This window comes from Rhea pennata, chromosome 13 (genome assembly GCF_028389875.1).
Source record: "Rhea pennata isolate bPtePen1 chromosome 13, bPtePen1.pri, whole genome shotgun sequence".
NCBI classification, from domain to species: Eukaryota; Metazoa; Chordata; class Aves; order Rheiformes; family Rheidae; genus Rhea; species Rhea pennata.
In genome coordinates, this window is record NC_084675.1 from 1,150,281 (window position 1) to 1,162,390 (window position 12,110).

A 12,110-nucleotide genomic window follows, 5' to 3' on the forward strand; every position below is an offset into this window, starting at 1 on the left:
CACTTTGAAACAGTAGCTTTTAACTTTTTTTGCACCTCTTTGTGGAGGTGCAAATATGAATACAAACTTTAGATCTACCTTCCCTAATTATTACACAGGAACCTGTTATAGGTACTCAAGGAGTTTTCAGATAACAGGTTGGAAAAGGATCAGTTTTTTGAAGGCTGTAGTTTGAGTCAAAGTTTATCAGATCATTAAAACATCCTTTTTTGAAGGATGAAAAGTTAGTGTTGTCCAACGTTCCTGCCAACTTACTACAATTAGTGGTCTCTGAAGAGAGACTTACAGCTTCCTGTAGTAATACTGAATATTCAAAAGATACTCCTTGATTATTTGATCCTTCTCTACCTTCCACATTAATGTTCTCCTCTCCTTCCTGCTCAAGAATAGCTAAAATTGACTCCTTTCTGCTCTGTTAGCTCTTTGAGCTATTAGAGCGTGTATGAGCCCAGCGTAGTTTATTCTCTGGTCTATTGTGTGTATTTAAATAATTGTTTGTCCTCCTGAAGCAGTTTTTTCTCTGTCTGCTTTGTCAGTGTCTTAACCTATGAGAAAAGGAATTTGGCAGCTTCAGTGACAGTATGATGGAACAGACTATCAAATATTAAGGTGGCTGACATGCCTGAGATGACACTTACAATGCTTTTGGCCACGTCTACTCTGAGTGGCTTATGCAAACAAATCATCACAGAACGTATTTTCTTCTCAAACTCCACTGGGTTAAAAGATGTTGTCATGTGGTGATATTTGTGTAGTTCTCCTTGGTTAGAGGTACTTGATCCAGTGAAGTTGTTGATTGGCATGATGTGTTACCTACGTTCTAATCTAAGATGACCCTTCAAAAAAAGCTACCTTTTGCCAATGTACCAGTAGTATTTTCAGCTGCCTGCTGGCTTTCAAGATGTCAGTTCGTAATATGGTTTTGAAGAAAAGAGCACACCTTAGTATTTGGTTCTTTAAACAAATTTTTCTTTATATCAACTTGGAATTATTGTAGTTTTTGGTGGTTTTCTCCATATCTAAACAAAGTGAGGTCACTGGTCGATATTGCTTCTGCCACTTCTATCTTTAGTTCGTATGGGAGGTTTTTGTCTGGTGTTGATCTTTGGGCAGCCTTTCTTTGACCTCATATCACACATGGTTTTGTATCTTATAAGCAGTGACATACTAAGCCTCTGGTCTTGTAGTACTGCTCTCTTAGGTTAAATACCAGAAGGCTTACATTCATCTTTCTGAAAGTGCAAGGCACTACGTAAATTGCCAAGGGTGACTGTCCATATGTACATTAACAACACAGTAAAGAACTGATCAGTGTTTGAGATCCTGCAGAAGCGTTCCAGGTCCTCTGAACTTGTTTGGGAGTAAGTGTTGAGACAAAGAAATTTGTCTGCCTTGAGAGTGTAGTAGTTAGAACAACAGATCTTTATTTGTTTAAATAATCATATGTTTGAAGTATATCCTTAATTTTGTGAAGTCTCATGCCGGAGATCGTATAATAATTTGTGTTGCGAGAGACCTCTTGTGGTACTTCAGTTTCAGCCTTGAGTTCAAGGCAGGGCCAGCGTTGAAATTAGGTAAGATTGTTTAGGGGTTGTATGCAGCCTTTTTTTTTTTTTTTTTTTTTTTTTTTTTTAACATCTACAAGACTAGAGTTCCTACTGCCTCTCTAAGCAACCTCTTCCAATGTTTGACCACTCTCTGTGGAAAAGAAATGTTTTTTCCTGATAGCTAATCAGAATTTCGCTTGATGTAACTTGCCTGTTGCATCTTTTTCTTTCACTGTACATCTCCAAGAGTCTGATTTCATCTTCTCTGTATCTTTCCATTAGCTAGCTGAAGGCAGTGGTAAGATCTTCCCCTCAGCCTTCTTAAAGTTAACATGCCAATGCCCTCTTGTACATCATGTGCTTTAGCTCCCTTTCGTCTTAGAACCCTCTGCTGGGTTCTGTCCAGTGTATGTCAATGTCTGTCTTGTACTAAGGAGCCCAAAAGTGGGCACATGGAACAGTTTTATTTCCAACTTATCCCTATTTGCATGCAGGCTTATACCTGATTCATGAAAAATCTGAATGGGAAAATTAAATTTATGGAAAGTATTCTATGGGGGTGTGTGTGGGAATACTGGTTGCTGTGATGGAAGTAGGCTTACTTTCGGGTAAAGAAGAGTAAGAGAGGTTTGTGAGGTTCACCTCCTCCTTGGATATTATCATGAAGCAGATGAAAGCAAGTATGCCTTGCATTTTTAAAATGCGTACCTTTATACTTCTGGGAAATGTTGATCCTCAGATTGTGCTTTAGTAGTTCGAGGTTCTGAGAGTGGCATCTGAGCTGCTTAGTGCAAATATTTCTCTCAAAAACTCCAGTCTCCTTAAGGAGAGTGTGTCCGTTGTGGAAGGAGAAGGGTGGTGATTGTTTTGCATCTAGTAAACAGTCCTATATGTGCAAATATCCCTGTAAAATGCTGTTCCAAATTTGTAATGTCTACAGTGTAGAAAGTAACTACAATGAACTGTTTTTATTCTTTCCTCCTACTGAGAGGCTACAGTGGATACCGTATTTATTCAAAATAGAGATTTCTCCACTATTAAGTCAAGCCAAGCTGAAGGTTTGGTTTTAAAAAATTTTAAACAAAATTTTTAATTGAAAATTTTAAGAAAAATAAAATTTAGGATAAAAGAATAATGATAGATATAAGGATGCTTGTAGTCAGTTAAATGTATTCTATTTAAGAGAGTCCTGGCAGTAAACCTGTTGATGAAAGCTTTAAGACAACACAGTCTATGCAGGAGGTGGTAGCTTTGTCTCACCTGTCTTCTGAATGGGTAAGTCGCTCGGTATGAGCCTTTCCTGTGTTAATTTTCAGACTTTTAAGTTTTAGGAAATGATTTTTGCCAGGGTTAAGGTTCAGAAATAAAAACTCAGCTAGTAACAGTAACTTTTATATGCCTGTCACTGCCTGCAGGCTTTTGAGCACAGAACCTGGCAAGGATGCAGCTCTGCATAGTATTTGTACTGTGCTAATAGCAGTTGAGCTTTCCACATATCCTAAGTGTCTCCTTTCGTGGTGACTGAATACATATAGCACATGCGATTTTTACTGTGCAAGTGTTGACTAAAGAGAGATCAATGTCAGAAATTTTTTTTAAGCATTACTACTACATTAGCACTCAGCATTTGCAGCTCTACCAAGTTTGATTTCAGTAGTGCACTTTGAAACAGATGATCAATTAAAAATAGATTTGACAATGAAAAATTGCAGCCAGAACCCAGACTTAAGTGCTTTGTGTTAAATAAAGTTAAACAAAGGACAGAAGAACCAGGGAAAATATACTTGCATTCAAACAGCATAGAGCAAGTGTGAAATTCCATGCTGTTTGACCGGCTTTGCTGAGTGGAGCAAGAATACGTGCCTCACTTCAGAATTAATCCTGTCAAGCTGCTTAATGTTCTCGGGGTTTTTAGTGTGTATGCACACTGAGGACTGAGCAGGATTAATGATGAGAAATAATGGGCTGCTTTGTAAGTAATTTAGTTCTGTACATCTGAATATTTTAAGTCTTCATTACTGGAAGCAATTGAAGTTAACTTTGCAACTCTTCAATTAGCTGAGGTGGTTTCTCCTCCCAGTAACAAGGTTAGAAGTGTGTTAGAGATTATTTTGTTACTTTAGTGTTATTACTTGCTTACACTGGCAGTGTGTGACAGGTTATACTTGCTTTAATTTATGCTCCTTGAGAATAAAAACTACTTTGTTGTGATTTGATATTCAATGGCATAGGAGAAAAGGGACACCCGAAATAGGCATAACCATCTCTAAGAAGTCGCATTACAATCTTGACTTGGCATTAGGCGTAGAGAATTCAGGGTCCCAAGAGCTGTAGGTGCTGAAGACTTTGAAAAAAAGTAGAGGAGTTTGCAACACTTGAGTTCATTCTTCCTGGTAAAAAGCATGAAAGCTAACTTAAAATACGCATCAATTTTGATTTAAGGCTCGTTTAATAATTGAAGGACCCCTCAAGCAATTGCTATGATAATCATCCTAGAGATCTGGAACTGCACATTTTCAATTAAATGTTCAAACCTTTTTTTCTTCCTCTTTTCTCTCTCTCTCTCTTTTTAATATAGTTTTACTAGTACTACTTATCTGTTTTGTTCCAGAGTGTGTTCTGACATCGAGCTGTATGAAGACTAGCCAGCATGAAGAGAACAAATCAGTCCAGGCAGAAGTGCAGAAGCTTCAGGAACACAAATGTAAATTAAGGGGTTTTAAAGTGTGATGTACGTTCTATGCTGAGGCAGCAGTTTTGCAGACACTTAAGGCTAGCACTGGGCTGGAAGAAGCTGCCCTGCCTTGCCTTTCTTTTGACTGGCCTAAGTGGCCACACAGGAGACTTGATCTGGATGGAAATAAATGTCTTTTGGCTGGGTGAGTTCTGACCTGGATTAGTTTCCTGACCAGTTAGCTGCAGTGTTATACATATTTCTGTTAATATAAAGAATAGTTGGGGCGGTACAAGTGGGAACAAGTGAGCAGTGCAAAGGCAGAGGATGACTTCTTTGCCAGACTAAGTTCAGTGCCTTTGAAAGTAAGGCCTCATTCCTGGTAGAAAGGGTTTTCTTCCAAGTTGAGTGTCTTTGTGCAACTTTTACTTCATAAGTTTTGAAGGTTGATTGTAATGGCACTCCTAGGGCTTGGTTTTAGAAGAATATTTGGAACGTGAGTCCAAATGGATTAGGTAGTTGAATCCATTTTATGCACTTAAAACTTCAGCATGAGTGCTACGATGCAGGATTCATGTGGAATTCAGATTGAGTTTCCTGAGATCTATGACTCGAGAGCAAGGATGACTTAGACTTCAGGAGTTTCCATTTTGTCCATCACCCTCCTGCCATAGGTATTTCCAAAACTCTCCTGGAATTTCCTGCCCCTGCTCCAAGGACAGTAAACTACATCTCTGCAGTTGGCAGCCTAACATTAAATCAACTGACACTGAATTTGGTTTCCCTTATTGCATCAAGGTATAATTTGTGGGATAATTAGTAGTTACTGTATGAGCAGCTAGGGGCAGGATCCATGCTACCATCCCAGGGATTAGCACTTCCTGCTCTGTGATTGGAAGCCTGAAATTCCTCGTTAAGATGAAGTATCATTACTAAATAAGTGTCTGTGCAAAGATAAAAGGAATAGTTGTTCCCGAACAGTTTATACTAGAGTATTTGTTCATCTAGATGAAACCTTAGAGGAAAAAAATCCACATACTTTTATCCTATTACGGAGTTTACAGAATGCCATGAAACTTGCTACACTTTTTTTCTTTTCTCCAAGTGTGGTAATGTCTGCCATTTTCATATCATGCATTGCTGCATCAGATGGCCAGTGAATCCTACTCTATCACATTTATTTTGAAGATGAGGATTTTTTTTATTTGCTTTTAACAGTTTGCTAATGTCCTGAATGCAAGTCTGAATTAACGTGCAAGGAACAATGAGCACAAGTACTTGTTCATAAAGCTATTAGCCTTTTTCACAATCTGTGTGCAACATTAGGCTTGGCCTTTTGTGGCAATGGCTTTCACAGGCCAGATTTCCAGTGGTCTTCTGTGAGCTTCCCCTGTCACTCTTATATTATGGAGGCTTATCATAAAGAGGCTTTGAGCAGGTTTATGTTCTAGCTTTTGTTATTAATCAACTGAAAATGAATTCCTCTCTGCCTACTACTTTTAAAATTTAAAAGCCTTCTATATTTCCTGCATTAAAGTTCCATATTTATTTTCCCAACCTTGCAGTTCATTTTTGAAAGATATTCTTAATACATTAAAAAGTGGGGAGAAATCCTAAAAATAGGTGATAGGGAAATGTTTAGCTCCTATTTCCTCATCCTCATTACAGATACATGTGTATTACTGAAGAACTAATTTGGTATAAGGAGACTGCAGTATCAATTGTTGAAAGAAATAGAATTTTAGTAAACATTTCTGTTCTTAAAGCTGGTTCAGTTCTACCTTAATTTTTCATTCCTTTTCTGTCTACTTAACATTCTTATATAACTTAAATTTACCTTTTTTGGTATAATTTAAATTTACTTTTTTTTTCCCCCCAAAGTTCTTCTATACATATATTAAGTATGTGAGATTTGTTACCAATAACTGCAGCAAGTTTTTGGAACAGGGGTTTCAAGCGATTCACCTTACTGTGTTATGCTTTCTTGTCAGTTGTATGCTAGTGCTTATTACAGCAGAATTGCCAGTATCTTTTCTGGAAGGCCTGTGATTCTGGGTTCTTTTGCCTCCGGTTGAACAGAATAAAAGAAGGCGGCTTCTACAAATTGCTGAGGAAAGATGTGGAATTAAAATTTCTGTCTTACTGGGAGATCCAATATATACTCTATGTCTTACAAAGCCTTTCCCCCCCCAAGTTCTTGGTTCAGATGAGCAGGTCAGATTTTTCTAAGTAATGGCAGAAAATAACTGGTATGTGCTACTCATGACTGAAAAATATGTATCAGTGTTGGCTAAAGTTTCTCATCACTGAATTATCTTGTTCCTGTTCATTGGGATGCACCATAATTCTGCTTCAGCACGAAGGCAGCTGTGGGTAATGAATGCCCTTTAGCCAGGGAAATGAATTGGCAGTACTCTCGAAGAGTTCACAATGAAGGGGAAGGGGTAAATAGATTTTGAGATGATTCTAACCAAATCAATTTTGATACCATCTGACCTAAAACGTGCTACCTGCATGTAAGCATAAGTAACAGGTAATCTTGTTTCTCAATTTAAAAACTAACTGAATGGCATAGCGTGTTTTTGATCATAAATAATATCGGCCTTAAACAGGAAGGTGACCGCAGACTAGTGGGTACTGTAACCGAAAGGGTTATGTGATGCTTGAGTAAAATCAGTTTCATTGTTGTATGTCCTCTGTAGGTGGCAGGATGGGACAACCTAGAGCAGCACAGCTCAGTGTTAGCCACTCAGCTTCTGCCAAAAATAGATGCAGATTGCAGTTTTTGTTCTCTGACTCCATCTGAGATGGTAAACTATTTCTCTCATTAATTTCATGTAAGGCAGCACCTTCTTTATAAGAGATTAGTTCTGGGCAGATGACTTGCTCTTAAGTGGACTGGCAACAGCAGAACGGGGGGTGCCTGTCTGGTGGCTGGGTTAGCTTTATGTAAAATGAAAGTAGCCGTCTATGCACTGGTGACTTCCACGTGCTGCTCTTCTAATGGAAGATGCTGGAAGAGACTCTAGAAGACATATTTAGTTTGATAGGGCGATGTGCGGATAAAAAAGAGACCAGGCAGTGCTGCATCTTCTATTAATGCACCTGTGGGAAGTACACGCTACCTTCATAAGCTGATAACATGCAATTGCAGGGTGAAACAGGTCAAAACAAAATGCTGATAGTACTGTCAGTTTCTTGGTACCTACTGATTAGCAAGAAATTGTTGAATAGTTAAATGTTAACTATTTAACTGCTTAAATAACTACCAGTTAAATAGTTGAATGTTGATTGATTTTAAAACTGAGGACCTTTAAATGTTTACCCTAGCTTGGTCCACCTAGCTCTTGAAATTTTTTTACTAGTCAGTGAATTAATGAGACTACCTTTAAGATATTTAGGTATGTATTACATAAAAAGCTGAAATCAGTGTTTGTCAAGTAGTATATTTGATTTTCTGTGTGAGTGTGCGTGCACTTCTGCACTTAGTGTCATAAGTGAAGGAGAAAGCAAGAAACAAGTAACAAGAAAGCAGCTAGGGAGAGGAGATGGGAGTAGCAGTCCTAACCACTGGATATAGAATTGAATGCAGTAGTTAAACAAAAGCTTCAAGTTTCCAATGTGAAACAACCCTTGCTTTCTAGTTAGCTGTTACTACAATACATTCTTGGAGCTTTTGCAGTGTGTTCAGACTGGTGGATTTCTCAGGTTGCAGAATAGGCATCATCACTCAGGGAAACTGCAGCTGGACTGTGCTCCCTTTTTCAGTGTGCAGCCTTGGCTTTCCAAGAGTTTGATTTAATTGTAACAGCACTCTCTTAATATTTATATATTGACAAATACTACTCTTAGAACGCCCTACAGTTAACAGGCTGGTTGTTGTAACATTGCAAATGGTGATGCTTTCTTAAGGCTTTTCTGTTAAGTTGGCCTTATGACTACTGCTTTTTTTTTTTTTTTTTTTTTTGATTGTATCTTTGCAAAAAAATTGCAAAAATGTGCAATTGCAATTTTTAACCAGGTAACAGGTTGAAGCCTGCAGTTACTAGGCCTTGCATTGTAACAGGATAGTCTGAGTTTTATTTTCATGTAATACTTTGTTTGAAAATTTGTCCATTACAGTAAGAAAAGAACATCAGTTGGAAGAAAATCGATTAATTTGCTTTCTTAGTTTATTTTGTTGATAGTACATCTGGCATGTTTTTGCCTGTGGTAGCACTATGCAACTATTCCAAGTTGTTTGTGTGATGTTACTTTTTGCTTAAAGCTTTGTGAGCCTTGTCAGGTAGGGCAAGCCTACCTTAAAAGAAAAACTTGGTTCCCCTTTTCTCCTTTTTCCTAGGGAGCTGAACACAAGATTTTTAAGCTTTTATATAGCTTGTACTTATAATTGAATGCTTAAGCAACTCCACCCTTGTTAACTTATTTCTGCGTGCAATTAGCAACAGACATGAACAAGAGTCTATTGCCAAATTTCAGTCTTTACATGTATAATCCAAGTTCTGGATAAACTCTTAGTCTTTAGTTTTATGTGCAGCCTGTTTGGGCTAAGCTGAGGCACTCAGTTTGAGTGTAGTACCCTGCAGATAGGGCAGAACTGCTTCTAGATCAGTCTTGGGTTGAAAAGTTCTATAGCCATTTTTGTAAAGTGCTGAGCACAAGCTAACAAGATTTGCTTGGATGTGTGTGGCCCTGTACAAAGCTCTCCAGGTATCTTTGTAGAGGTTTTCTTGCTTTTACTGCAGCAATGTGTGGAGAAAAAGAATTGCTGTGTCTCTAAGTTGGAGCACAACTTTGAGAAAAGTTTGCATGGACATGAAGTTTATATTTCAGTTTTGTTGTCCATGTAGAGGTACTACTGGTATGTCCAGGAGACTGAAATCAATTGTAGTGAACAATGATTGATAGAAGCACAGTTAATGTCAGCTTAAATATCGTCGTGTAAAAGCAATGCTAGAAAGGCCTGAACTTAATGCTTTGTATTCTACAAATTTGTTTTTAAAAGAAAGTTACATTCGTGTCATGTTCATCTCGTTATCAGGAGTACCCTGTTGGAGCAAATGTGAAGGCATCCTTTCTATTTAGTTGTATTATTTTTGACTATGCTTAGTGGAAGGCTTTTCAGAAGATGGAGGAGAGCCATGGAAACTTCATGATGGGGAAGGAGAGTGGCTGAATACTTCTACGGTTATTTTGCATCTGATAATGTCTTTGCTTACAAGGATATATATATATTGACTGCAGGCACGAACAAGGGTGGGGGGGGAAGAAAAATTAGGTTTGACCATAAACTTCACTGGATGCATACACTTAATACTTTTCTTGTTTTTAGATAGCAAAAATACGATGCAGGTGTGGGATACTAGGTGTAGATTTTGTTTATTCTTCCCCTTCTGCTTCAGAAGTTTATAGGATATATAGGAGAAACACAGGGGTTCTATGCTTCAGCATGCTGCTTATTTCCACTCCCATATCAGTTTTTGTAAGTGGCTAATATGTCAGTGTCAGAGCTGTGACAAGTTTGAGATGTGTGTGTGAATTGACATCAGTGTCTGAATGTGTCATTCTTTTTTTTCATTACACTAATGTAATTTCAGAGATTTTCATTATTTGTATAAATACTGAAGATTCTTCTTAGCAACTAACGCTTCGTTTTGTTGTTTCTATTAAGTTTTCTTTTTTGAGCTTTTCTTAAATGAACTGTGTATTACAGCTTTAAAACTGCTTCTCAATTGCTTTGTATGTTTTTAATGAGACTGTGCCTTGTTTGGCACATGCTTTGCGATTTTTTCAGTCCTGGATCTTGATGCAGTCCAGGGGGTGTTATTTGTTTGTTTTTAAGGCTTATTGGGAGGCAGGCAAATGCCTTTTCAGATTAGCTGCCTGTCAATTATATGAATAATCTTAGGTCTGTTGTTCAAATATCCTAGTCTTTTATCTGGTTAATTCAATTCTGACAGTGGATTGAACTACTTAGTGATGCTGCATCTCTTCGTTTGAGTTCTTAGAATCTGTAGCATGAGCCTGTGTGGGAAGACTACCTTGTGCTCTTACATGGAAATTGCTTTATTTGTTGATTTTCAGATGTTCTTTGCTCTTTGATCACTACCCTTCTATAGAAGTTCTCCTCTTTCAGTCTTTTCCATCTTGACTCACTGAATCACTTGGGTTTTGTTTCAGGATTGACCAAATTTAAAAAGCCAACTATATTAGTGGTACTAATGTACAGTAACTGATAGGAACAGAGCTTAGGATAAAAGCCAGAAATGATAAGAAATACACTTAGTAATGTTTGTTCCTATCGTTTCCTCGTAACAGACTCATTTGTAGCATATTACACACATTCTCTGAACTATTTGGAACTTTTGGTTTTTGCTCAGAATTTGGGGATGACGAACAAACAGTATTTTTAGGAGAGTAAATGTGTCGTGGGGTTTTTTTATTCTTTTAAGGAAAATCAGTGTCTTTTAATAGAAATGGAAAATCCTCAGCAAGTTGCAGGATCATGTCCAGTGAACCAGTATTTTCTAGTAACTCTTCCCATTAGTTCAAAACTTTCATCCAAAATCCCCTTTGTGAAAAGGAGAACTCATTTGAAAATAAATCTCAATCTCATGCTCAGTCCCCCAGCAAACACTTGAAGAAACAACTGACTGAAAAGCAAAACTGGACAGGCAGTACAAAGCTCACCACAAAGACCTCAGAGACAGAGTCTCCCCAGATATAGGAGAGAGCGCCTATGTTTTGGCTAGCCTCCTTTTCTCTCATGTTCAGCAGTAGTTTTTCTCTCCATCTTCCCCAAACTGGAGAAGTACTTGTAAAATTCATGCCTTTCTGGGAACAAATCTTGGCAGCTTAGCAAGGTTTTTTTGAGCTGACCAAGGCATCATCTGGTACTTTTTTTTTCTGTGCAATTCTGTATTTTGGTGGTATGCTATCACTATAACCTGGAGTAGTTCATAATTTTCTTTAAAATACTGTAGTATTTTGTATAGTATATACAATATTGTATACTGTATTTTTTTTCAGAATATTTTTCCCTGACAGCAAGAGCCTGGCTTAAAAACAATGGTTTTTGGATTAATATATTTTTACTGAAGGTGAGGCGATGAGGAGGTGGCAGGAGGAGATCTTACTGGCTGTGCTGTTGCAGTGCATGTGGCTCACCGCTGGAGGACAGTCGTGCTTTGTGGTTCCCTGCCTGCCCTGCCAGGCATGCTGCTTCAGGGTCTGGCTTTTGCAGAAGGATGCTGTAGGTAGTCAGGTAACTCTAATGTCCTATGATAAGACAAGGAGCTGGGGGAAGGGAGGGGGAACCAACCAACCAAACAAAAACAACAGGAAGGTTTTAATTTCTTTACTGAATGGTTATAGGCAGAATCTTTCTATTTGTAAGATCCTATTGAGCAATATATTGCTTGCATACATTTACCTGATCTTAATGCAAGTCTGTGTTCCTAGGCTGGCTGACCTTCTTGACCCCATAAGCTGCATGCCAAAATCATCACGGATGTGAATGATGTGTTCCTTGGCATATACAAGGTTTTCCTAGTGTGCAAGTAAGAGAGATGATACCTTTCTACCACTTCACTGGATAACCTGCTTCTGCAGATATCAGAGCACCCTGGCAAATCTTGCCTGTTGGCTTGCTTTCAGGTGGCTCAGCAGGCCTGCTGTCTTGTTTGATGTTGACAACTAATGTGAAGGCCCTTAGGAGAGGACCACCTGAATTGCTTGGAGCTATGTGTAAATGAATCAAGGTTGCTGATTGCTGCCCTGTCCCATTACAGGGCACCAAAATGAAATGGTGTTAGCCCTGCAGGTGGACTTTTACCATTCTTTTTCCTCCATCTTAAATTTTTGTTGTTTGATCTCTAGTCATTTGTCAC

The 12,110-nt window shown here is 38.2% G+C and overlaps 1 protein-coding gene across 6 annotated transcripts in view; it reads left to right on the top strand.

Annotated features, from left to right (window-relative positions):
• CTCF (CCCTC-binding factor) overlaps positions 1 to 12,110 on the top strand; it is a 37,216-nt gene that overhangs the window by 9,172 nt on the left and 15,934 nt on the right. Inside the window, exons 1-2 of one of the 6 annotated variants that reach the window (XM_062586508.1) lie at positions 11,330 to 11,485; positions 11,670 to 11,780. The exons of 1 other annotated variant lie outside the window; for it this stretch is intronic. Coding sequence is in view for 2 of the 5 variants with exons in the window: in XM_062586510.1 (XP_062442494.1) it covers positions 4,198 to 4,251 (54 nt within the window). In the remaining 3 variants the exon portion in view is untranslated. Of the gene's footprint in view, positions 1 to 4,178; positions 4,252 to 4,286; positions 4,427 to 11,329; positions 11,486 to 11,669; positions 11,781 to 11,825; positions 12,044 to 12,110 lie in introns of those variants that run through there. 4 more of the 6 variants (XM_062586506.1, XM_062586510.1, XM_062586511.1 and 1 more) reach the window with 4 other exon arrangements.